The sequence below is a fragment of the Lates calcarifer genome, linkage group LG11 (genome assembly GCF_001640805.2).
Source record: "Lates calcarifer isolate ASB-BC8 linkage group LG11, TLL_Latcal_v3, whole genome shotgun sequence".
NCBI lineage: Eukaryota > Metazoa > Chordata > Actinopteri > Centropomidae > Lates > Lates calcarifer.
This window is the reverse complement of record NC_066843.1, coordinates 8,617,199-8,643,897: the sequence shown is the minus strand read 5'-3', so window position 1 is coordinate 8,643,897 and position 26,699 is coordinate 8,617,199. Positions and strand designations below refer to the sequence as shown.

At 41.2% G+C, this 26,699-nt stretch overlaps 3 protein-coding genes across 7 annotated transcripts in view; 2 read left to right on the top strand and 1 right to left on the bottom strand.

The window, feature by feature from the left end:
- Window positions 1–597: 597 nt before the first annotated feature.
- hgs (hepatocyte growth factor-regulated tyrosine kinase substrate) lies at window positions 598–9,553 on the top strand. 5 transcript variants are annotated; one of them, XM_018704644.2, is made up of 20 exons: window positions 598–778; window positions 2,082–2,166; window positions 2,293–2,368; window positions 2,592–2,684; window positions 3,462–3,585; window positions 4,074–4,126; window positions 4,345–4,413; window positions 4,544–4,668; window positions 5,440–5,524; window positions 5,619–5,717; window positions 5,821–5,916; window positions 6,056–6,094; window positions 6,175–6,339; window positions 6,464–6,674; window positions 6,773–6,945; window positions 7,030–7,170; window positions 7,277–7,460; window positions 7,610–7,743; window positions 7,826–8,008; window positions 8,121–9,553. In XM_018704644.2, exons 1-20 carry the CDS (start codon window positions 742–744, stop codon window positions 8,220–8,222), a joined length of 2,274 nt encoding a protein of 757 aa, XP_018560160.1. In that variant the 5' UTR covers window positions 598–741; the 3' UTR covers window positions 8,223–9,553. The 5 variants fall into 5 exon arrangements, with proteins under 5 accessions (XP_018560160.1, XP_018560157.1, XP_018560158.1 ...); XM_018704641.2 differs by having other exon boundaries at window positions 5,413–5,524; XM_018704642.2 differs by having other exon boundaries at window positions 599–778; window positions 3,468–3,585; window positions 5,413–5,524; window positions 6,461–6,674.
- Window positions 9,177–26,699, bottom strand: part of zgc:103625 (methyltransferase-like 26 B) — a 38,189-nt gene continuing 20,666 nt past the window's right edge. Inside the window, 8 exon segments of the mRNA XM_051073999.1 lie at window positions 9,177–9,769; window positions 9,853–9,931; window positions 10,045–10,112; window positions 10,204–10,263; window positions 10,427–10,447; window positions 10,449–10,590; window positions 10,789–11,228; window positions 19,706–19,829. Coding sequence (XP_050929956.1) covers window positions 9,722–9,769; window positions 9,853–9,931; window positions 10,045–10,112; window positions 10,204–10,263; window positions 10,427–10,447; window positions 10,449–10,590; window positions 10,789–10,988 — 618 coding nt within the window. The 5' untranslated portion in view covers window positions 10,989–11,228; window positions 19,706–19,829 and the 3' untranslated portion in view covers window positions 9,177–9,721.
- Window positions 12,327–15,642, top strand: mrpl12 (mitochondrial ribosomal protein L12). Its single transcript, XM_018704651.2, has 5 exons — window positions 12,327–12,418; window positions 13,643–13,841; window positions 13,951–14,040; window positions 14,272–14,393; window positions 15,025–15,642. Exons 1-5 carry the CDS (start codon window positions 12,360–12,362, stop codon window positions 15,149–15,151), a joined length of 597 nt encoding a protein of 198 aa, XP_018560167.1. The 5' UTR covers window positions 12,327–12,359; the 3' UTR covers window positions 15,152–15,642.

Here is a 26,699-nt window from a genome sequence, read left to right as displayed (position 1 = left end):
CAAGTGTGCTATTTACATTGTAAATAATCAGTGCAATGTCTTAAAATTGCTTTAAGGTATCAACACAGTTCCAGTGACAATTAATCATACAGACTGAAAAAGACAATAATGAATCATTGATAGGATCCTTCACAGGTAGGTTAACCGCCCCCAGGCCCAAATACAAAACACTGGAGGTGGAGCTGCAGGATTCAACAATCTGTTCAAGATACTTCAACAAGGTACTTTTGACATTGCCCCACTGCCAGCTCTGGTCTATTTTCCGAAATATATAGGTCCAAATTTATACTGTGTATCAAGGGGCCTTAGCTTAAATACAGGCAATAACGTTTAAGAGGTTTCAGGTTAAATTGAGTGGCTTTACATTAGTGTTTAAAAGAGAATTTGGGGTCAGAGTAATACAGTAAAACTGACTGCACCCCTGTGTAACATCACAAAATTGGTAAAATAGTCAATATTGTATCTTTAATTGTATTTTTAAGTTGAACTGAAACGTATTTGAGCTAGCGTAGCCTACTTACCTCCTCCAACCTGTACTTACAGTTTTATGTATTGGTCGTTAGGGGGAGAAAATCCTTCCGTGTTGTGGTTTCTGCAGCGGAAGCAGGAAGTAGGAAGAGCTGCACAGCTGTGCTCCGTGGCTAACACAGAAGCTAACAGGCTAACCCGAGCGGTGGAAATACCAGGATCCGTTGACCAAACAAGACTCCTCGACAACGACTTTGACACTTTGAATCTAACATGGGGAAGGGCGGAGGTACATTTGAGAGGCTCCTCGGTAAGTTATCCGCACATCCGTCAAGTTGGTTGGTTTATCGATCAACTGTGAGTCAAAGTGCGATGTTTTCCAGCGTATTGTTTTGACAGACGCTGGGGCTGTGGCTCTGCTCGGGCCAGCTAATTTTAGCCTGCTAACAAATTCGCTGCTATTGTTTGGAGGCCCAGTTGGGCTCATTAAATTTAGCAACCCGGCTAAGAAGCGAATACGCTCTTATTTGCCCTTTATTTGTTTTTAGCTCAAAATCTAATAAAACACTTATGTTTTATGTTTAAGCTCTTAGTCAAGAAAATAACACCCTGTCGATTCCCTTTAGTTCATGTCAGCTCCAGACACGATAATATATAAACGTTAGTTAGATATTCATGCCAACTTTAATGTTATTGTATAACTCATGACATGGCCTGGCTGTCCAGGAAAGGGCATGCAGCCAAGCACAACGTTATCAGCCATGAATCTGTAGTGTTGTCTCAAGTTTTTAAAGTCCACAACAGGTTGATCAGGTAGCTGCTAATCTCTTACCTGTCGAGATCAACTTTACACTGAATTAGAAGTCTTAACTTTAAAGTACAGTGGGCTAAATTTAATGTTAAATGGCTGTATTTAGTTTGCCCTAGCAATATCCCAAGGAAAAAAACAAAGCAACTGTGTCATACCTCACAGTTGGTGTAGGTGATTTCATGAGTCATGTTGCATATGGAGAGTAAAGTACATGCCAGGGGTAAAAATGAGGTGTTGGTGCCCCATAAACCCATAGTTTCTGTGCTGTGGTAATTTGAAACACGGACATTTAGAAATATACACTGTGTTAGCAGCACTGGCTTACACAATGAAGTTCCTGTAACTAGTTAGAAGTTGCCAGAGGGCCTCAAGATCAGGCACAAACCAAAACCCAGTCTTAAGTCCCTTAGCATGTTAGCTGGGTCTGTGCCATAGCTGTGTATATTTCCATAGACACGATTAGTCAAATTACCACAGACAAACAACCAAATAGTCAAATTGGAGGTTTTAAAGTTGAAGCAGTTGGCAACTTTGGACATTTTATTTATATGAATGAGGTAAAGTTAATTATTGAAGACAGTTCTATACAATGAAACAGAATTCATCATGTTATATCTACGTGTAAATCCCAGATGAACATAGTTTCCATAGAGGAAGTCTATAACACATCTAGGACTGAAATTAGGAAAAGAGGAAGCCTGTTACTTTGATGACATGTTGGTTTGGTGTAGCAGATACTATGTTATAGGTATTAAGCAGAGAATATATCAGCGTTAAGTTTTTAATTGTGTATTAATTGCAGATAAAGCTACTAGTCAGCTCCTGCTGGAGACTGACTGGGAATCCATTCTGCAAATCTGTGATCTGATTCGACAAGGAGACACACAGTGAGTTATTCTGCCAACTTCTGTCTGCAAACATATTCAAGTAGTTAATTTGACTATTTGATTTTTTTATGAAGTGAACAAACAAGTGGGCTCTCTATTAACTTATATTTGTTTTTGTTATCGCAGAGCTAAATATGCTATTGGAGCCATTAAGAAGAAGCTGAATGACAAAAATCCACACGTGGCTCTGTACGCACTGGAGGTAAGATATGTTTTTAGTTTATAATGTTGCTGCTAAATTATTTCTCAGCTGGTAAAAATTAATACATAATAACATGTAAAAATTTAACATCATTCAACAACAAATTACTTGAAAATCTACTGTAATCTACTGTCACCTCTTTTTTGGGGGAGAAAGCTGCTGCACATGAAATCTGTACGATATAGTTGGTGTAGTGAATAATAACGCAGCCTTCCTCTTTCAGGTCCTTGAGTCTGTGGTGAAGAACTGTGGCCAGACTGTCCACGATGAGGTGGCGAGCAAACAGACTATGGAGGAACTGAAGGATCTGCTCAAGGTCACCTTCATTTGATTATTATCTGTAGTCTCACACTCCTGCTGTTTAATCTCAATTATAATGCTCTCAGTGTCTGTTTTCAGGCTGCAACAGTCCAATTGTTTCAAAACATGAGTCTTTACTTTAGTTGTAGTCAATATTATGTTTTTATTGTGAAGCTGAATTTGCTGACAAAGGACTGGGGCAGTTATAGAATCACGATTAAGACTTCATTATCAATCAATCCAATGATTTTTTAAAAAAATGCTCATGACTATTGATTAGAGTCCAGGGTAACGTCCTCAAATGTCTTGTATTGTTTCACCAGCAGTCCAAAACCCACAGGTTTTTCAGTTTACAATGATGGAAAACAGTGAAAAGCAGGAAATTCTCAGCTAATTGACTAAACAAAAGAATGTTTCACGTCTCATCAGGTTAATCACCTCTCCCACCCTTTCTCTCATCTGGATAACTGTTCACTGCTGTCAGGCAGCTGGCTGCATTACAGCATGAGTGAGCAATATTTGATTGGATCCAAGTTGTACCATGTGACACAGGCTCCTACGGCCACATGCTGGTTTCAGCTTCCTGATGACGTCACTGCCTTGTGACAGGAGGGTTTTTCAGACCAAAGCAAGGGACTTCCCACCTGACTTCTTGTCATCAGACACAGTGTTGTTTGGTTCAGTTTGCTCAGTCATACCAGGGGTACAACAGAGGTGTAGAACATAAAAATAAAAAGGGCATTGAATTGCAAAGACACATTAGCTTTACTCTGTGTGGTTCTTTTACCACCAGAAACAGACTGAACCAAACGTCAGAAACAAGATTCTGTACCTGATCCAGGCCTGGGCTCACGCCTTCCGCAACGAACCCAAATACAAGGTGGTTCAAGACACTTACCAGATTATGAAAGTGGAAGGTAAGTGGAAACATGCACATATACTGTACTTTCTTGTTATTTTTTCACTGTTGCTCTCATTTGAAAGGAAACCTCTGGGTATAATGACCCAGATAGATGTTTCTTCCTTTTAAGAAAAACAAAATTTTAGACATTCAAGTCATTTATTTAGACAGTCAAAGACAGTTTGTGTTTTATATGCGGCTGTGAGCTATAAAGAGACATTGATAAACTACAAGTGAGACTGGTGTAACAGTTGATTATCTGGGTCCAGATCAATTGATTGTATATATTCGTAGGAATTATTGTTCTATACAACTGGAAAGTACTTATAAAACTAAAATGAATGCACTAAATAAATAATTATAAGCCTTACTGTTCCCACTAATTTGATCCTCCTGTTGCATTCTATTTGCTGGTAAAAAGCCTTAAGTTGAATTTAGTAAACACTACAGAAATCCTGTTTTTCACAAATCCACTTAACAGGTCTGTTTTTCTTTTCTCAACAGGTCATGTGTTCCCCGAGTTTAAGGAGAGTGATGCGATGTTTGCGGCTGAGAGAGTGAGATATTTTGTTTCTCTTGTTTCACTGTAGAGTTGAGAGTATTTAGTTAGTGTTGCACAAGTAGCAAGAGTTGTATGGTAAATGCACACTATAAAATAAGATGCTGGTCGTGGCATTAGAAGAGAAGATAGACTGTATGTACACCGAGCTGCAGTGATGCTTTTTTGCCATGTCATCAGATCAGTAGTAACGTTTGATGTCTGTTTGTTGTCCAGGCCCCAGACTGGGTGGACGCTGAGGAGTGCCACCGGTGCAGAGTCCAGTTTGGAGTTATGACAAGAAAGGTAGGCTGGGCTTCCATATAACTAGGGCAGATTTTATGGTTTCCTTCATTCAGTTACAGGAATATATGTGGAGTGTCTGTAGCTTATGTGCGAAAGTTGACCACGGATTTTGTTTCCTGTGCTTTTCCAGCACCACTGTCGAGCCTGCGGCCAGATTTTCTGCGGCAAGTGTTCGTCCAAGTACTCAACCATTCCTAAGTTTGGCATCGAGAAGGAAGTGCGTGTGTGTGAGCCCTGCTTTGAGCTGCTTAACAAGTGAGTGTCAAGTATAGTGTCCCTGGACAGTACCATTGTTTCTGCCTCCAGCAATGGAGGGTCATATCATGACATTTATGCTATTATGACGTTTTGTCCTGCTCATGTTATGCTGCATTATTTTTTTGTAGATACACACTGGTAGATTGTTTTCCTCTGTGATTGATCACTATCATCAGAAAGTCATGTTTTCAGCCATATTTTTCCACCATTTTGAATTTTGTTTTCTTCACTATGAATTTCATCTAGTCTTTACCAAACATTATACACAATATACTGTATATGGATGACCCTGAAAAAGTTATTTATTTATTTATATGCCACCACCTGTATGATGTAAATGACCATGGCTTGCACCTCCTCTGAACAATGCTGCAAAATTTGAACAGAGCAAGAATGTGAATAGCCATAACTCAGTCATCATGATTCTGACTGACTTGAACTTTGGCACAAATAATCCTGCAAAGCCTTAGCATAGAATTTATGTACTCTCCATGACTCTGCTTGATTTTATGTGTCATTAAATGCACATCCAAATCTGAATGTAGATTAAAAAAACTTGTAAACATTTCCTATTTAATACAATAACAGGTTGAGAGAATTTTGCAGCTTTGACAGATGTGTGCATTCCCTGGTTGCTTTCTTGTATTGCTGTGTTTTTGGAGAGTGCTTGGTGCCTCAGACAGAATGCTCTCCTCTGATTTACAAGGTTGTTTGTCCTCCCTGATCCCTTTTCCTCACCAGCCACCCCTCCCTCTCTCCTCCACTTAGGAAAGCTGAAGGGAAAGCCCCATCCTCAGGCTCTGCTGAACTGCCTCCCGAGTACCTGACCAGCCCACTGTCCCAACAGTCACAGGTAATTGTTTAGGCAGAAAATGAGACGGCTTAGCTGACGGACACGCCAGTTACCGAAAGTCAGATCTTACCGTCACTCTCCTTTCTCTCACCAGATGCCGCCCAAGAGAGATGAGGCAGCGCTTCAGGAGGAGGAGGAGCTGCAACTGGCTATCGCTCTTTCCCAAAGCGAGGCTGAGGAGAAGGAACGGATGGTTGGTTTACAGGGCTGAAATTTTACTCTGTAATTTTACGGCCTGTTTATAGAGGAAAAACTGACCCATAGCTGTGTGTGCGTGTGTGTGTGTTCATTTACAGAGGCAAAAGAACTCGTACTCGATGTATCCCAAAGCTGATCCCACCCCAGTGACTTCCTCAGCACCACCAGTCAGCACCCTCTACACTTCCCCTGTGGTAAGACTTCTCTTGGAAAAATGAATTGTTTGTACTACCAAACATTTTTTACATTATTTAAATCAATCAAATGAAGTTGAAAGAAATTATTGCAATAATCTTTTGTTACTGACCAGTATGAACTATGTACTCTCTCCAGAACTCCTCTGCTCCATCAGCAGAAGATGTAGACCCTGAGGTACGTATGATGTCCTTCTCTTCTTCATTACCTGCATTATTATACACTAATGGACTAATGTTTGTGTCATGATTTTCCAGCTGGCCCGTTACCTGAACAGAACATACTGGGAGAAGAAACAGGAGGAGGCTCGCAAAAGTCCCACCCCCTCAGCCCCTGCCCCTGTGCCATTGGCTGAGCCCCTTCCGCCAATCACTCAGCCTGTAGAAAGCCATGTCCCCGTCCAGCCAGTCAGCATAGTAGAGGTATATTGAAATACTATGTTGAGTTTAGATGTAAGATGTTTTTTTTTGTCTAGCTGGAGAAGGCAGACCACAAAATGACTCTCTGCTCTCCTCTGTGCTTCCCTGTCGTGCCCGCCTTCAGCAGCAGTACCAGAACGGGGAGTCAGAGGAGAACCACGAACAGTTTCTGAAGGCCCTGCAGAACGCCGTCACTACCTTCCTGAACCGCATGAAGAGCAACCACATGCGTGGGCGCAGCATCACTAATGACAGTGCCGTGCTGTCCCTTTTCCAGTCCATCAACAACATGCATCCGCAGCTGCTGGACATCCTCAACCAGCTAGATGAGAAGCGATGTGAGTGTTAGCTGCTCACACGTGTGCGTGCACCTACACATTCACGTCTCCCTGAGTATCTAATCTTTCAACTGCAACACTGTTTGTTTCATCGGCAGTGTACTATGAGGGGCTGCAGGACAAGCTGGCTCAAGTGCGCGATGCCCGGGCGGCTCTCAACGCCCTTCGTGACGAACACAGAGAGAAGCTGCGTCGTGCCGCAGAGGAAGCGGAGAGGCAGAGGCAGATCCAGCTGGCACAAAAACTGGAGATCATGAGGCAGAAAAAACAGGTAATGAAATGAGGCTCTTCAGTTGCAGTGCAGGTTGATATTTTATGCAGTACCATGCAACAAGTGTTTGTCTTTGAACTGAAGGAGTACCTGGAGATGCAGAGACAGCTGGCCATTCAGCGCCTCCAGGAGCAGGAGAAGGAGAGGCAGATGCGCCTGGAGCAGCAGAAGCACACAATCCAGATGAGAGCCCAGATGCCTGCTTTCTCTCTGCCCTACGCCCAGGTACACACTCTGCGGTGACCCGTGCTGCAGTGGCTCTGCCGATCTCACCACTTCATAACTCTTGTTGAAACAGTGTCTGATAATGTCTGTATGTGCTGTTAAACAGATGCAGTCTTTGCCCCCCAACGTGGCAGGAGGGGTGGTGTACCAGCCGGGTGCTCCACCCAGCTACCCGGGCACCTTCAGCCCTGCTGGTTCTGTGGAGGGTTCACCTATGCATAACATATATATGAACCAGCCTGGGCAGACTGCACCAGCACAGTACCAAGCTATGCCTGGCGCTGCCACAGGTGAGGAAGTCAACAAGATGATGGATAAACTGGAATATCTTCAAATAAACTCTGCAATATTTGGCATTACTTTCAGACAGGAACTATTTTATATGATACTTCGATATGGTTATTCTAGTTATGCCCTTGTGTCTCTTCTCTTCCTCTAGATCCCAATATGGTTAATGCGTACATGTACCAGCCTGCGGGAACCAATGGGCAGCCTGCTCCTCCCGGTCAGGCTCCACCTACTACTAGTCCACCCTACTCCAATTATCAGCCCACACCTACACAGGGCTACCAGGTAATGACTGACTCCCACTTTCAGTTTATGATCACTACGTATAATACTGTCAGAATACTAAGGGAGAATGAATTCTGTGCAGAATGTGGTCTCTCAGGCCCAGAGTATGCCCCCGATGTCCCAGGCCGCCCCGACCAACGGTATGGGTTACATGGGCTACCAGCCGTACAGCATGCAGAACATGATCTCAGCGTTGCCAGGGCAGGACCCCAATATGCCCCCCCAACAGCAGTACATGCCAGGCCAGCAGCCCATGTACCAGCAGGTCAGTTGTGTTATTATTTCTTCCTCTGTTACCAGGTGTCAGCAGTAAAATACCTTCCAACACACTGTAGGTATTTCAATTTACACTAATCCTACTTTATCTTGCTGGCCAGGTGGCTCCCCCCGGTGGCCCACAGCAGCAGCAGCAGGCGCAGCAGCAGGCGCCTCAAGCTGTGCCTGGCAGCGCAGAGGCACAGCTCATCTCCTTCGACTGAAAGCCCCGAAAACGCTGCAGGGTCTGACACACTACACCCTCCTCTTCCTCCTCCTCCTCCTTTTTGGTCTCTCCCCCTTCCTTTCTGGACTCTGAGGATGCCCTCTGGAAAAACACACAAACACACACACACCTCCTACCTTCCACCTAGCTGTGATGTCGTGGCATCGTGAAATATTGTGATGATGTTGCAGAACTGCTGCTCCCCTTGCCTCTCCCCCACTGAAGTACGGGAATGTGAGGTGAAGCTGCAAGAGAGGGCACCATAACCCAGACCCCTCCACCCTCTTTCTCCCTCTTTCCTCTGATATGTATGTAGTATTTCCTTATTAAATGAATTACTGAAGCTCAGAAATAGTCAGTGGTATTAAAGTTACAAACAATAAGAAAATATGATAATAATTGAGGAGGGAAAAAAAGACATAACCATCCTTTGTCTCATATTTTTCTATGGCAAAATTTGCATGTTAAATTTTATTATTTTCTGGAATGGAAGTTAATTATTGCAACCTATCCTAACACTTTGGGGAGTGATTGAGAGATACCTGTATGTGCTGTTTAAGAGGTTATGGGTGTGTGGATCAGGAGCGATGTCTTGGGAGAGAAAGCACAGTCACAGGCCTGAAATAAATGGCACTAACTCCACATGTCCATCAGGTTCACAGCTTGACATTCCAGTAGTAGTTTTCCAGTTCCATCCCTTCTCATGCACAGAGATACACACAAACTAGGGTTATCTTATGTTTTTTTTGGCATTAATTTGTTGTGCACTGCTTGGACTCTTTGAGTGTCTTAATGTAGTTTCTGAGATGATGAAACACGTGGCAGGGATTGTACATTGTTGGAGGAGTGTTAGAAATTTAGCTGGTTGGTTGTTTAATCCTCATTAAACATACTTTTCATAGATTAAATCATTGAAATCACACAACTAGAAACCATAAAATATACATGTTAAAGCAGTCCAGCAACTCCTGCATCTCTCTTTATTAAAGTAACTTGTGTTACTGAACATTAAGTATCATAAAGAACATAAAGAAACATTGGATGCCCCAGGCTGGGTGCATTTGGTTGTAACTGTCATAGATGAGGATGTCTGCGTAGTAAGTACAGGTGGGCAATCTTTTCTCAAGTGTACTTGGCTCTCCAGAAATGTGGATATGCTTGCAGGGTGAACATGATGTGCCGCATGTATGTATCACACACCCAATCAGTGATTTCTGTAACCCTTAAGTTGCCATCTGTGACCTTCTTTATTCCATCATACTGATCTGTCTGACTTTAAAGTAATTTTAAAATTATATTTAATAAATATCTGGTTCTTACTGTCCACAAGCTTCATCTTGTTTCTTTTTCTAGATTCTTCCATAGAATTTGAAAAGAAAGGCATGCAGTGTATGTATGTATCACAACCTTTATCCATGTGAATACAGTATTACATATGATGGCTTACAGTATACAAATAAGAATGTTTTAAAATCTTCTTTGTGCAATTTGGCTTTTTTAAAATTTTCTGAAGATGAGGCATTTGTAGTAGTCTTCCATCTCAATCTGGAAATGAGACATTACAAGTGTAAAAGTGATATTGGAGTTATTACCAAGTAGTTAACCTCAAACTACATTATGTGACTCACCATCCTCTCTAAACGCATCCCGTTCCCATAGGCCAGCTGTCTCAGTACATCAATATCTGGAAGACCCCACTCTGGATTCCTATATAACAGAATTAGATAAGTCAGTCTCTTTACATCATACCACTAAAGCCACCGACATATATTATTATCATCTAGTAGTATATTACTACAGTAAAATAGATGCCCACTCACATCTTTCGAAGCTCTGCGTCCAGGTCTTCGTTACAACTTGGTGTAATGGTGCCATTAATAGCATACACCTGAAACATATTTAAGGTTTGTTGTGTTGTTCTTTAGCTCTTCACATTTACATGATGCTGTTTTTGAAAGCACACTACTGTTGGCACATACCCCATATGTTATCAAAAGGCCATTTTGTTTGAGGATCTGACCTGCTCCATTGACAACACCCTTAGAAATTTTGCAGCACGCACATAAAAAAAAAGGAAAAAGAAACAAGTATTAGCTAGTTTTCAGATTATTTTTTATAAATGAACCAATACAGCATAGCATCATTATTTTTCATAGCCTATTAGCTCAACATTTTTCATTGTTTTTACATGACCAAGCCTACCTGTGCTGTTTTGAAGGAGCTGATATTGCAGTAAGTTAATGGCAATAATAATGTCACAGGAGCTGCGAGAGAGACCGGCCCATTTCTCCCACGGTTCGCTGGCATCCAGGTGGACAGGTTGCAGTACTGTCTTTGCGTGGGTTGCAGCAATGTATGCCTTGATACTGTAAACAAGTCATGCAGACTAAATCTTATATGTGAACCAGAAAGTGCACATCCTGTTGCCTATAAAGCTTACTATAACACAGTCAACACTATCACTACTGTAGCCAATCGTGCAGATCCATAACAAGATTGTTGAATGTGTCTGATGCACATAAGGCAGCATAACCCCTGGAAGCCTTTCTCTACAAGACACAAACCTGTCCCGAGACTCCTCTTTGATGTCTGATGGCTGCCAGGTGACGAAGGGCATCTTCTGGGCAAAGCGTATTACATGCTGCCCGGTTCCCGAGCCCAGCTCCAAGGCGAACAGCTGCCTGTGGGACTGGTCCTCCAACACATCTTCGAGCATTGAGCACAGACCCTCCCAGTTCCTCTCTGCCTGAGGAGACAGCAGCATGGCCTGGAGGAAAGAAGCAGAGGGATATGTCACACTTTTACCTTGTGCTGCCAGACTACGCAGTGATTTTCTCTCTCAGAGGATCCCTCTTACCGACACATTGGGCTGGTTGACAGAAACTAGCTGGGAAATGGCATATTGGTGGAGGCTGAATGTGGTGGATGACTGTAACAGCAGATGGTTGCAGAGATTACCTGGTTAAGAGGATTCCCTCTGTACTCCTCCCTGCAGCTCCCAGCACTGGTAAAGTACAGGTAGTACACAGACACACATATGGCAGCTGTTGTCATAAAAATGTAAATATACAGTCAATCACATTTACTGGAATAATAATCAACATGATAATCATCATCATAACGTGTGGTATTATATTGCATTAATGTATTAAATCTAGGCCCTCAACAATTCTATTCATGTGTAAATTAAACATAAAAATAAGTTGTTGTTACAGATATTATGTTTCCAAAGATGACTGGACCCTATAGATGAATATACTGTCCAATTTCGATTTTCTAAAGGGAAAATATTTTGTTTACTTGTGCCGAGGTTGTGTCAAAACTTTACAGAGTTACTCTGTGGATCAAGTTGTGTTGTTTTCATGTCTTAATAAACAAATCTTCATAGGAGAGAAGGAGCTAGTGAAGGAAAGCACAGGGACATGCAAAACAATAAATAAATGACTGTATCATTAAATTAAAGTAAATAAATAATGTAGGTGTAATAAACTAATGTTTAAAGAAGAAAGAAAATAAATCTGTTTCTATGTAGCTTTTATGTAAAGTGTTAAAGCTAAGGACTAATAATATAATCTGTAACATCAGATTGCAAAAGATTTGTCATCTCTGAGCAGTTTTAATAAGTTGTTGATTTTAAAGTGAAAATTCTGAACACACTGCCCTTTATTTATTTGTATTTTCACTTTGCAATACAATTTACTAATATGTACTTTAATTTATATCTGTGTCTTTATAAATACAGGCTTGACCGAATAACCAATTTCCTATGTTTTGAGTTGAAAAAAACCCAAACAATTAACATTTTGAATTAAGGCAACTTTTGAATGTCTGTTGCTGCTGTGATGTACTAAATTATTTCATTTCTATATGTATGTAATTTGGTACAATACATTCAATGGTTATTTCTATGATCCGTAATTCTCGTTTGTTTGTTTATTTATTTATTTATTTAAACTTGTATGTCCCGTATGGGCCCCCGTAGGTTTTCTAACAGTTCACGCAGGGCATTGTGGGTAGGTCAGGCGCCATGTGCTTTTGAGGCAGAGTGAACTGTGGAAGCGGACCTGGCCGTGACAGACTTGGCTCGTTTTTCAGAGGGACACCGGGATAAACGGCTCCAGTTCACGTGAAAAGCATGTACTGCACCAGACGCTGCCTCCGGACCGCGCTGCGGGTTGCGGCGACCACGCACCGGTACGTAACGTCTTCCGAAGCGGGCAGCAGTCAGTCACGTAACAACGGGGCAGCAGCGGTAACGGTATATCAGTGTCCCGGCTGCTTGCCTCTTCAAGGGCAGACAGCCGCTGACTGTTGCGGGTGTTTTTGGTTCTTAACCGTGCGGTTGTCTCTGTAGCTTGTGTTAATACGGAATGTGTATTTTCTCAGCGTTTATAAAGAAGCTTCACGTTTTGCGGTTGTGCGTAAAGCAGGCTAGCCAACGTTAGCTCGGTAACTTCACCCGGTAGTTAACGTTTCCTCACGGGCTGTAACTCCAGCACCGTGGCCCAGTAGAAGCTGCATTTATTCTTACGAAACAGTTTGTCCTCTTTTTTAAAAAAGCTTGGTCGTAGAAGAAGAATCGCTGCACTTATCAAACATGTCCCCCCCCCCATTTAGCAGCTCTGCTTCTGACAGCCAAGGTCACACTGGGGTAACTGGAAATTCATGTTTTAACTGGACAAATAACTGCAAGCTGCATCTCCTACTTTGGAGATTGCTGTACACTGAGGACACTAATAACAAGTCAGGAAGATGGGGATTATTTGTGGCTGATCTAGACAAAGGTGTGAATGCAGCCCCTAAGTGCAGCATGATAAAGTTATCAGCAATACATCATGGTACATCAAGTTTTGTCAGGCATGGGTGACACCAACCACACGTTTGAATGCCAGACAAGGATTTGAGGTCTGAACCCAAAGTGAAAAATCTCTTATCTAACTGAGAGGCAGTGAACTTACTCCTTTAGTAATCACAATCTGATCGGACATTAGGAATGAGCAATAAAAAATCAAAATGATCATAATTACAAGATGACCAAAGACAATATCTAAGTCTCAGGAGCTGCAATTTTTTATTTTTTTTTTAAAGTCAAATTTGTCACAAGATATCACTATGAATGAGGTATTGTGGTGTTATAGAAATGCCATGGATTACAAAACATGTATGTCAGTGACAATGAAGTTTTAAATTTCCATTGCAATTTGTCAAAATAAGCGTAATATGATTTTTCTTCTTCAGCTCTATCAGAGATGATTAGTAAAGACATAGTCGGGATCTGATGCCAGATGTTAAATGCAGATGTTCTAAGCTGATTTGACACATGCTCTGAACATATCTGGATACACAGTGTCCTGTATCCTGGCTTTCAAGGACCAGACACAGTCAGTCACTTAGCTAATCCATTTTTTATTTTTCCAGGCAACAGCTTCAGCGGCAGACACCCACCCTGTGTGCTCTCCGACTTCTGAAGACCAGTCCGGCCACCCACTCAGATGCCATTGCCACGCCTCCATTAGATGGAGCGCCCAAACAGTATTCGCCCAAAATCCAGCAGCTCGTCAACGACATTGCCAGCCTCACTTTGTTAGAGGTATCGGACCTCAATGAGCTCCTCAAGGTTTCGTGGAAATGCTGAGTTTAAACTGCAGTGTGCCTCGTCAGATAGAGGTTATTGTCATGTTGAGTGATTATTTATTTATTTATTATATTTTGTTTCTTGGTCTTAGAAAACTCTGAACATTCAGGATGTTGGAATGATGCCGATGGGGGCGATGGCTGGATCAGCTGGATCAGCTGTACCTGCGGCTCAGGTGAGCGTTATTTTGGAGGAAGGTCAAAATAGCAGGAACACCTTAGAATAATATATCTTTTACTACAACACCTCCGCAAAACTGTAGATTAAAATTGAATGTCAAATCAGAGTGTGTTGACCATTTCATGTCAATTGTGAAGGCCTAATGATTTGCAGATAATAGTTGCTGTAGAGTATCCAAGTGGACAAACGAATGTGCTAATTTATTTTTGTCCCGTGTGAAACTAGGCCGCAGAGGAGGAAGGAGGTACCAGTCAAGAAGGAGAAGACTCACTTCACAGTAAAGTTGACGGAATTAAAAGCAGCTGAAAAAGTCAAACTTATAAAGGAAGTGAAGAACTGCATCCAAGGCTTGAAATCTGGTTCAGGTGAGTCTCATCATTGGTGTTCGGCCCTGATCATAGTTAGCAAACATGGATGTTTGAAGAACCAGGTTTTCAAATGTTTAGAGGATACACTCAGTGCATTTTGATGAGAAACACTGAATGTAAACTGAAACGTGGTTCTTTTACAAGAAAACTAGGCACAGCACCTTTTAATATTTAGCACTTTTTCATGATAAATGACCAGTGTAAAACTCTGCATAAGGAAAATACAGTTTATCACAGCTTTCCTTTGGTGGTCTCCTTTGGAGTTCTTACAGTGTGATGCTTTTTCTTTAAATCCCAAACTCTCACTACTTCATACTGATTGTGTAAATATCTAAACTGAAATCTGTTGTCGCTGTTTATTCGAGGCTGTTTCATAGTTCAGCCACATGCCACACTGTGAATTTGGAAGTTGGGACAGGTTTCCACTGTTTTCTAAAAGGTGTAGTGTAGTGTTAATGACAACTGACATACCGCATCTGCAGCACCATAGTTGAAAGATTTGAATTGTTTTAGTAAATGTCTATCATCTGTTTCAGTACCAGTAGTTGCAGATCGACTCAGGACAATACACCAGCTCTTGTAATGTGACTGAATGTTGTGGTTTTTTCTCTGTCCTTCCTAAACCAGGCTAAGAAACTAGTGGAGTCTCTTCCCCAGGAAATCCGGGCCAATGTATCCAAAGAAGAGGCAGAGAAACTGAAAGCAGCCCTGGAGGCAGCAGGCGGCACCGTGGTATTAGAGTAGATCTGTGTGCCCACCTGCCCACCTGCTCACCACCATTTTGCTGCTCATGCACTTCGTCCTTCATTCTGTTATTTTGTTGTTTTTTTTACATGACAAAGAAGAGAGGGACAAACAAATGCCTTCTGACATGAATACTGTCTCTTAACAGCGTCAGGTGGGGCGGTACAACTCAGACTGAACTTTCCAGGCACACAGCCTGCACAAATGGCCGCCCTGCTGTTTGCTTGTCCATGTGTCTGTCTGATACTTGCGTAGCAAACAAGCTACAGAAATACTGGCCTGTGTGCCAAGTAAGTCAGTTGATCATTCTGTATGTGTGCGTGTGTTTAAACCTTTCACAGAAGAAAAGATTATGCTGTAGGGACATGGTTACTATTCCCTATGTTGACGATCACCAGAAACTGTATCTAGTTCAGGGGGATGGCAGGGCTGAGTCCTTATATTGCTCATAGAACTGTTAATAATGTGATTAAAGTTGAAATATCCATGTGTTCCCTCTCTTATGTGTTATTACATTGACCTTATGGTTGCTTTTATGCAGAATGTTGGATGATATGCAAAAACTGATCAGAATGAAATTGAAAGATTGATGTCTGTTGTGTTGCTTTAAAAACATTGTGGTATATTGTAAATTCTAACTTTTAAGGAAGAAGTGAATATTCTTATCTACAGTAGATTGTATCCTGTTGTACTGCTGCTGACCACTAGAGGTCATAAGAGCTTCTTGATTAACCTCAGACAGGATCAGAGTGGCTGTTTGAACCACATTTTTTCCCTGTGTAAACTTAAGGATGAGTCTTATTACATCTTTTATGTTTTGGAAAGATACATTTGCAGGCACAGTTAATATAATAGTCAGTTAATATTTTGAAGACAGGGTGTTTTGGCCACATGGTCTTTTTCAAGTGCCTGATAGATATATATGCACACACACCACCTGGTGGAAATCTGAAGTCACTGACATCTACTACTACTAGCCCTTTCCAAACAATAGGCCTTTTTTTTTTACACTTGATTTATCATAGTTCAAAGCACAAGTGTTATTAACAGTGGCTCTGTTAAAGTGACCCAATAAGTCCTGACAATGAGACAGATTACTTACAAGAGTCCTGAGACTAGAAGCTGAAAGAAATTCTGCCATCATTCATTTAATTATTTACACCTGTGGTTTTCCTACTGTGACCTGTAAAACTCCTCTGTGAAAGACATCTACTAGTCATCATTAAGAAAAAAAACAACAGCCAAAATAAGTGTGAGCACCTGTGTGGGCGTGATGAGCTGTGTGTACCCTCTGACTTGATGATGCCACTGATTGCAGATTGCCACCAGGCGGTGTGTGTTGTCTGTAGTTGAGGGTGATTCTGACACTAGTGTTCAGACATCATTTCTTTAAAATAATCTCACTGTCATGACCAAAACTAATTTTTGGAATCTGTTCGGCATCTGATCCCAACCCAGCCACTCATTCATTTGTACTGATTGAATGTAGTTAAGCAGCTCTCAGGGGAAATATGATGCTTAGGGTGTATTTATTGGAGACTTGCATTATTCCAGTCTTTGCTTTTGCCGTGGCACTGCTCAGTAGGGCGTTTCCTATTTCATTAGGTAGGCTAACAGGATTACATATTAATTATGTCCACATAGACACCATGTGGGTTAGACTTGGGATTAATGTGAGAATACATTTAGAATAAACCCAGGGCTCATTTTTACATGAGTTTACAAAAACACATCCATTCATACACCCACATAGATTACACCTACATTCACTGACAGTGATGCCTCTTCAGAAGATTACCTCAAGGTACAAAGAAACATTCAATGAGATAATCAGTGGTTGGAAACTGTGCCTAGGTAGCTGTATTCATTACGCGTCATTAATCATCAGTAAATATGAACCTCAGCCTGTCCTTGAGGATTTTACTAAAGCAACAAAAATGTTTGTTAGAGGTTCTGTGTTTGGAAAAAAGTCAGAAGATCACTAAAAGATTTTTTAAAAGAAGCACATCACTCTGAGCATCCTACATACTGCTTGAAGCTGTTCCCTTTCTGAAGATACATTGCAGATTTTGCCCATATCACAAGGCACCTGAGAAAGTTTAGGATGGTAGATGGATAGGAGTGAGGAGGTGATGACTTGGAGCAAAACTCTCGTGCTGTATTGAAACCATGCGTAGATATGTGGTACGCAGCCCATCAGTCAACTTCCCTAAGAGACCGTGACAGCTCTGCCAATTTTGATACTGAAAAAAAAAATGTCAAAATGGCCCTAAAATGCAAACAGATGTGGAAAAATTGAGAAGAAAACATAGAAAACATTGGAATTGTTTTCTTTGCGTGAGAGGGGAGAGGCCATCATGAACACCAGGGGGCGCCTGGACATCAGTCATTAGAGGAGTATAGTCAGGTAAAGCCAGAGAGATTTACACCATGTGATGTCGTAGGAAAATGAAAAAAAAAAAAAAAAAAACAGGACAAGGTGTTACTGATAATGTTGATGAAGCCTGTTGCCTGTTGTTACATCAGTGTCAAACAAATTCAAGGTGGAGATAGAGGAGAGAAACAACAGAGGCTGACGAGGACTACATGAGGGGATGAAACATGGGAAGATGGCACAGCACACAACTGACTGTGGAAACTTTGTGAACAGTTTTTCATCCAGTTTCCCACTGGTGAACGAACTGTGCAATTCAGACCTGGTGAGAGTCACAGAAAATAGTTTCTGAGAATGACGGGCTGACCAGGAAACCCTGCTGTGTCGGTGATGATGGTTTCTAGCTGGTTTGTGGCATTGAGATGGTATCACAGGAGGTAGACACATCAAATGGGAGTAGGAATAGGAATTTTAACCGTACATACATAAATGAGGTAAAAATCAAACTACATGTAAAATGAGAAGCAATCTGTGCAGGTTATTTAGCAGAGGAACATCCTACAGGGTGTACTAAACATTTCATTATTACAGAATATCACATTAGAAAACAGAGTTTTCTGACTCATTGTTCTTTACAGTAGCTCAGTGGATTAACATTAGGCTAAATAACAGAAACACCTCTCTTTATAATGCACTACAGTAAGAAACTGCAACCTCTAAAATAATCATAAAGTTGAATGAACTTCAGTGAATAAACTGCCAGCTGAGACTCCCAACTGTCACTGGCCATCGTTATACATGTCAATATGTGACAGATCCTGTAGCACAGAGTGTTTACTCATTTATTGCCTTTGCTCTGACTTGGATCGAGTATCCAGTTGCAGTTTCTGTCATCTATCACAAGCCCCCCCACTCTCCCTCTCAGTCCGCCTTCTGAGTCAGCACACACGGTGCAGTGCCAGACTGCCCATTCATAGCACTGCTGAGGTACTCATTTAAAATCAGGTCACAACTAAGAACCAAAACAGACACACACAACTCGAAACTAAAACAAAAACATTTGAGGTTACTTATTAACACTGTACAGACTGTTGTTGAATGCTCCTAGGTGAATAAGATTACATTCAGTCTGTTTTTGACCTTGTGACCTTGAGACTGAATGTTAGAACGCGACTGCTGCTGCATCTGTTCTCCACACATATTTGCTTGACCTTTGTGAATCCTGGCATCCCACATTCACAAAACTACAGCAGCGGTCGAGCTGACCAACTATTTTTACGTTAGTCTCGTATGCTTCCTCCCACAAACCAGCTGCAGCCCGTTCTTGGCACAGAGCGAGCACGAAAGGTCTGTTCTTACGTGACTGGATGAGCTCAGCCACATGGTCCTTCAAAATGTCCAGCTGGTTATGAGAAACAAAAATGCAGGTTTACATGGAGATCGTGCCTTTTCCCGTCTGACTTTGTTTCACTAACAACGTTGCAGGTGAATTACGTTTCTTGTCTGTGAGTCTCCTCTAGCCCAAGCTCAGCTGCCTGTTTAACACACCCACTGGATTTAATTAAGGTAAAAGATAAAGCTAATTTATTTTTAATTCAACTACTGCTGGAGCAAAATTTTTCTATTAGGAAATTAGGAAAATGATCCACTTAGGCCTCAATGACCTGTCTGGGGTGTTTTTCACGTGCCTCTGGATTGCATTGTGGAAAATGTTAATAAAATTATATTCTTCAAGGTTTTATTATCCTATCTTTTCTTGATGATACTAGCTTTTGGAATAGCTTCATGTTTTATGGCAATGATTCAGTTTATTCAATTTCCTAAAAAGTCAATAAGTTGACTAGTCACTTTGGCAGCAATGTGCCTAAATTACTTTGATTATGACAATCAATAGGCTTGTTTGGATGCTTTTAAGTTTATAAAGTGACAGAAGCATTTTTATCACAGGTCTATTGGTTCAATTTTGTATTCCCTACAGATATTACCCAGCTGCTGAATTGATTTTCTTTAATCCAGCGCTGTAGCTTAATGGAGGCTGCTGACATTACCACTTAAGTTGTGAGCTATAATTTCCCATTAATATTCAAACCAGGTTTGTTGGCTTGGTGCACAAGTCAGAACTTTTCTGTCACTTAACACATGTGAAGGTAGTTGCTGCTCTCACTCAAAGTGTGACTGACCCTTATTGGTGCCTCCAGGTGGTCATTTACAGGTGCACTCACGGACGCAGCAGGAGGTGAGGGTGAGAATGATCGGCATGACCGTTAACAACAAGGCTGGGTCTCCACAGTGGCCTCAGTGCATCTGAAAACAACACACGTATTAAATGATTCACTCTCTGTACTTGTACATATCCATGCTTCACCTTTCTGACATAACATTGCTTTTTTCCCTTTCCCCCATAGATGACATGTCCTATTATGATTTGCCATTCATGAGACTGTCAGGGACTAGATGAACAGAAGGAATAAAGGACTCATCCCTTTACACATTACACATTTTGACAGTATTTAGCATTTTAGTCTTGTGTTTTTTTTCCACCAGGGATTGCAGGTGGTTTCACTGGGACTCCAGAGTGAAGTGGATAGATTGAGATTTGTTGTAAAGCTCAAATCTTAAAACCTTAAAAACTGACAGCAAGACACAAGTTTGATAGGCCAATTTTCACTGAATTCAAAAGCAAGAAAAAAATCACAGTGACAGTTACTCATCTAGACAATTAACTGGTTCTGAAAGCTTTCACTCTCCAAACTGTGGATAAAGCAGAACAATGTCAATTTACGGGTAGAGCTTCAGAGAAAGTAAGTATATTTGAACAATGGGAATACATCCTTTCAGATCTTTCCATGTACTGAGAACTGTCTGTAATCATCCATAATAGCATGCAAATCATCACACTGTGAGATGTTTTTCCTCTCCCAGTTCAGATCATCCACCACATAGACTGCTTTATATTAAAGCTGAAGTTGGTTTCTTTCATATGTTCCATCACAGAGCAGAAATGGCTGCTCTACCGGAGGTGCACCGTAAAGACCTCTTGTTACATGACTTGTATGACAAAATGCTATTGTACTGCTATGAGCAGTCCAAACCCTTGGTTCTAGGTACTGGCTGACTGACAACACCCACACTCACTTCCTGGCCTGTGTGTTTGCTGTAATTGACCCTGCTCTGTCACTGCGTGTTTAGCATTGCCACTTTCATTTTCCAAAATAAGACACCATTTCTCATTTTCTGAGCAGGTGTCCGTGCCACAATCCTGTGCTGGCCATTTGATGTAGTTAAAACAAGACTAATGAACTCTAATGCATTGAGTTTGTACACACTACATGCTGCTACTGTCCATCTACTGTACATTTTGCTTTAGCAAGGTTGGAGTTACTTGGGGGAATCTCTCCTCATCTCCCTCTCATCACTCTGACATGTATGTTTTATTCATGAACTGTGGGGACTTGACAAGTCTTGTTTGTCTCCTCCAGAAACAGCAAAGCAGGGCCCCGAAGGCGTTTTACACGGTGGGTGTCACCTTCGCTGTTAATAACATGAAGACGTTATGTTTTACACAGCTCCTTCTGGTCAAAACCATCTTTATACTCATATACAGACTCGTGGTTAGAGTGCGTCTCATCCCTCACACAGTCTTCACCTTCATAATCCTCGAAAAGCTGAGGCAACATTTTGGGAGTGCTGGAAGTGAATATTCAGCATAGCCATAGCTGGTCTTAACAATCTCTGGTGTCTCAGAAGTTACATACTGAGATCTGTCTTAGAAAATCCATTTTCATGCCACGTTCTCCGCATCCATAACACCAAATGAAAGTGGCTCATGCATTTCTATGCACAGCTTCAAATTAGGTCGCTGGAGTGAATTCTTTTTCTGCCTCTCCCGCAGCATTACAAACACATATGACTTGAATTATTCACACTCCCCATTGTGGCACAATACCTGTGCTATGATAAATATGACCTCTGGGTTGTCAGCAAAAAGAAGCTTAATAAACTTTGTCATTCTCAGCTGATAGATCATGTCAAGTCTCGCACCAGGTAAAAGCGCCTTTTAATACTAGACCTTCTTTGCCCTCTGGGGGACAGTGTTACATAGAAAATAATGTGCACAAGCGTTTGTTTGTCCCGATGCAGAATTTGAACATATTTCTTCCAGGCAGCTTTTGGTGGCCACTGCCAAAAGATTATACATGTCTACATTGCAGTGTTTGTGGTGGAAGACCTAATTTTCACATCATTTTAAGAGTCAGGATAACTTTGTTTATCCCTGAGAGGACGTTTCTGTTTTAAATCTGTTTTTGGAAAGTGCTGTACTCTACAACAATGAAGAAGAGACATTTAATTAATAAAACAATCTCCCTTAATCTGCTTGCGACCATTCAGGCATACTGGCACGAACAAAAGCTCCTTTATGACTGCGCTCCTCTATCAGCAGCTTTTTAAAACCAGAGCTTATGAGGCCATTTTCAACTGATGATGAAAAAGTTTTGACTCTTAAATTCTGAGAAAAGAGTTGTGAGTCTTGGTTCAGCAGCAGTGTGTGGGTTTGTGGCTTCTCCTTATTTAATACCATTCCAGGTATTATTTTCCCAAGTATTACCTTTTACAGAGATGCACAATCCATCATGCTCAGCCTTAAAAGACACCTGATATTTTTCCATGTCCCACAGTTTACTTGCTGTCTATATCGATGTCAGTATTTGAGTGATGATAGCTGTCTTTGGGGGTTTTGATGCTGCGTGTGTGATGTAAAAGTAAAGAAAAAAGACAGATTAACTTTCTTACTGTAGTCCAACCTGTTGAATGACAGATATCAACTAGAGATTAGTGTGTATGGGAGAGAATACACTGTATGTAAATCAGCTCTTCTGACAGATAATATTCTCAAGGTGTCTATAGTTGATGGACAGGTTACATAACCCTATTAAACCTGATAATGGCGAGACAGTTATCACCAGCGGTTGTCATGGAACTCACCAAGAGCAGCATGATGACATGGGTAGGTAATGACAGATAATGCACTGTAATAGAACGGTACAATTGCGTCTGTCTTTGTCTTTTTCAGCGTACGTCCCGTTTTACTTGTAGTGAAGCCACCGAAGCAGGTTTATGTTTGTAATGTTGTTACTTTCCAGTTTATCAGGCACTTTATCACTGATAGAATACAGACTGACCACTGTGCTGGAAAACATCCATTGGGGATACAGTTAATGATGTTAATGATGCACACACACACACACACACACACACACAGAGGCATAAATACCTCTTTCCCTTCTTTCTCTCTGTATCTTTGTCTCTGGAAAAGATGAGAAAGAGACCTCAAACTTTGGTTTTGAAGCTGCGAACTGACAGACTGAATCTTGGAGCAGTCCTGACAACAGAAACAGAATTTGAGATTTCAAAGACCAATAATTCCCATACCAGATGTTGTGAGTTCATATCTCAACGAAAAGGAGGGAAAAATAACTTGATTTAGCCTGATAGGATGCTCACTGTGTATATGGACAAACATGCTCTGCTGCTTTTTTTTTTTTTTTAAACCCAGCCACTTCCTTGAAGTCATATGAAAATGTTTCAGTCTCTGTGAAGGTCTTATCAAATGGAGCGCATTTCTCTCTCACAGTGCAAATACATGACTAGAGACAGTGTTGACAACTGTTTGATGAAAAACATGCAAAGGACAGGCATTCAATTTCATGGTGCTGAGATGGGAGCATTAACAAGGTTTCTGTCCAACTGTATAACAGTAAACACTGATAACATATTTGCCTTTTACTGGGAAGTCAATACCAAAATAACTTGTGACTTTAGTATGTGTGTATGTGACAGGATTAGTCCATTTGAGAGAGCTGAGTTTTTCTGGCTTTTATGTATCAGGATTAGGTAAGGTAATGTAATGCACCTCTGTAAGCGGCTATTGATAAAAAATGTCCAACCTAGAGTGAATGAACATATATAATATATGAAGAATAGATAAACTAAACTGTCGATCTCCAACATTTGTTTTGTAATCCTCTGCAGCATTGAAAGGAAAACATATACTGAGAAAATGATGTTTACTTAAACAGTGACCCTGTCCTCAGCAGTCTCCATCCCTCTATAAATGTTTGTTTTATATGATATTGAGAGTAATTCGCATCCTTGTTGATGACTTTCTGAGTCACAGAATTTGTTTAAAAATTAATGGGCCTGTTAAGGCAGGATGCGATTTTATGTTTTTCAGCTCAGCTCTCGTTTAGTAAATCCATATCCCACACCACTGGCATACAGCTGTTAACAATTTAATAACAATTAATTTAATTGCATTACATTTCCACATTCTTATGTGTGTGATAAGAGCCAGTGGGACAGCAAACATCCCAGTGATCCACATGTTGCCTTAATTTGATTTACTGAGGTGGACATTTGCATGACGTAAAGTATCTGGCTGCACTTTTTAGCTACACAAAATTAAACTGAATGCTCTGGATAGGTACAGCTATTATTTTCTAGCAGGTTGGTGTACAGATTGCTGAGCTTTGGAGTCTGTTGCACCTGCTGTTTACTGTTTGACCTGAAATTCGGTTTTACAGTGGGGCAGTCTATCTGCCACCTCCTGCAGCCAGCCGAGAAAATCTCTTTTCCCCTTAGTTGGTGTTCTTTCATCTTCCCTCCTGTCGCTTCACTGATCACCTCTGGAGCACCTGGCTTCACCAGAGTCCTTTTCAGTTTTCCTCCTGGACCTCAGATGCACCATCTTATTCACAAGACAGATAATAGTGCTTCGATCTCCCTCTCTGCATTTGGCCACCAGCTGCTTCTAAATTATGATTGTTTCTCTCATGGGCTGGCACCGTACAATTGACCATTCACTAAACCCTCCACCTAAACAGCGATTTTCCAATTATAACCCAGCAACCATAACTATGGCACGGCAGACCTGTCAAGATCTGGATTTCTCTGCCTTTTGAAGTGATTTATATGGGGGTATATAAAGAATTTTGATGAGGGTTTCTTTCACCAGAAATACAAGGGCAAAAGTGAGAAAACTCTGTTTGTCTGCTTTAATGTTAGCTACAAATGTTAGCATGTCTGGCTAATTTCCACCTACAGCGTCACTCATTCCATTCTACATTATTTTATGGGAAATTACATCTTTAAAAAAAAAAACAACCACAACATCCAGTAGATCCCTCTGGTGTGGAAAATGATGCTAGATGCTAAGGCATAATGTAAGCTAGTGTTAGTGGCTCTGTCCTTGCTCAGATATGGGAATTCATTCACTCTAGTCTACTCTGGTCAAAACTAAATAATGTTTACAAAAACACTGTGTTGTTGGTCTCATCCTAAAAGCCTTTTCACATATAGTGTTAAAATAAAGCATATATGCCTATAACCTCTGAGACAGCATTTCTGATCAACTCATGCTAATGTTAGCTTTTTATTTCAAGGACCTCCTCGTTAAATAATTTATGAGTGTTTTGAATTGCAGATCTTCCTCCATTATCAATGTAAACTGTGTAATAGGAAAGCCTGTCAGTCAGTTGAGTCATCCACTGTCACGGCCGCTTCCAGAGTAAAGAACTGGGCCAGTGTCCCTTGATGAACTTCTCCCTTATTACCTACGTGTACCATCTGTCTTTGCAGCCAGAGATGATCTTCGTTTGCACTTTTAATATCAATGTCTGCAGGTCCTCTGCCAGTTTGCACAGACTCAGTCATGGCAACACCTGTACCACCTATGGGCTAGTCTTGACAGGTTGTGCTGAAAAACTGAATTCTCTCAGGGCCCAGCACAGCAGGCGCTGCCATACCACTTATCCAAAGTGTTTTAAATCGGCTTTGTAAGACCAAATGTGTGCAACAGAGTAGCCATAAATCCATGAAATTATATTTGAACAGGAAAATAACCAAAATTGCAGTTCCCAGGTTTTTCACTTGACAACAGCAATATGCCCCTCTTCCTCTCTCTTGAGGTATTTTGTTGCCTTGTTTCTCACTGGGTGGTAACAGCGCTGATCTCCTTGGTTTGGACCAGCGACAGAGTTGAGAGAATGAGCAATGGTTTCATGTTATGGAAAAGTTTGTGGGATGGAGAGTGGGAGCCAGGCTTTTCTCTCGAGGTTTTGACTGTGGATTGTAGAAGCCTACGTGCCTCCCCTCTCTGCTCCGGCCTCCAGCCCTATAGCAGCCAGCCAGAACAGTGTGATCTTCACACAAACAGGAACTAAAGCCAATGGGGGAGGATGTCACAAAGACATTATATAAGGATGATAGTGAGTCTTGTGACTGGCAGACCAGAACATTAGTCTGATTTTTTTTTTTTTTTTTTTTTTTTGGTGCATTTGGTCCAGAACCTAGCAACCATTTTTTTTCTGTCCTGCCACACACCAATTATTTTTTTATACAAAGCACATGTGTTATGTAGCCATTGTGTAAATTTGAATACCATTCTCATTCTTTAAACCAGGAATTAGTTCAAACTACAGACCAGACAAAAGATGTAAAACTGCAAATGAATCTGCATTTATCTCCTCTCTAATTGAATTACAATTTCTCTAATTGTGAAGCGGAAGTAACAAGCTCTTTCAGTCTGACAGGGAAATTATAGTGCAGACTCAGAGTCAGTGGCCAGTTGAACAGAGAGCAAAACAAGAGGCTGATGCTCGCTGCTCCAGCTGCTAATGATAATGATAACGATGGAGGGGGGGGGGAAAAAGAGGCAGGACCCAGCATGTTTTGCTCTCAGTGAAAATTCTGTATTAAACAAATCCTGGCGGAGGAACACCTGGGCAACCATCGGAAATGAAAAATAGTTTTGTAGAGTCTGATGTTTTTGTTTTCAAAAGACTCATGCTAACAAAGGATATTAGCCCACCGTTGTTCTATCATCCTGCCTCCTTAGAAAGGTCAGACATGACTCTTACACCCAAAATAACAACGGCTGCAGCGATGTCAGACACGTTGTGTTATATCCAAATGTTCAAGGTCCATTTTCCCTGTCAGAGCAATTTAGTGCTTGCTTAAATTTCAGTCCATTTTGGCTTGTGCAGCAGGAAGTGAATTTACAAAACAAAAATGATGGCTGAACTGTGGGGGTTTTGCATTTATCACAATGCCTAATAACATCAGTGGACATACAGAAGCTATTAGCAGACCATGGTAATCATATTGCTTATCAGCCCG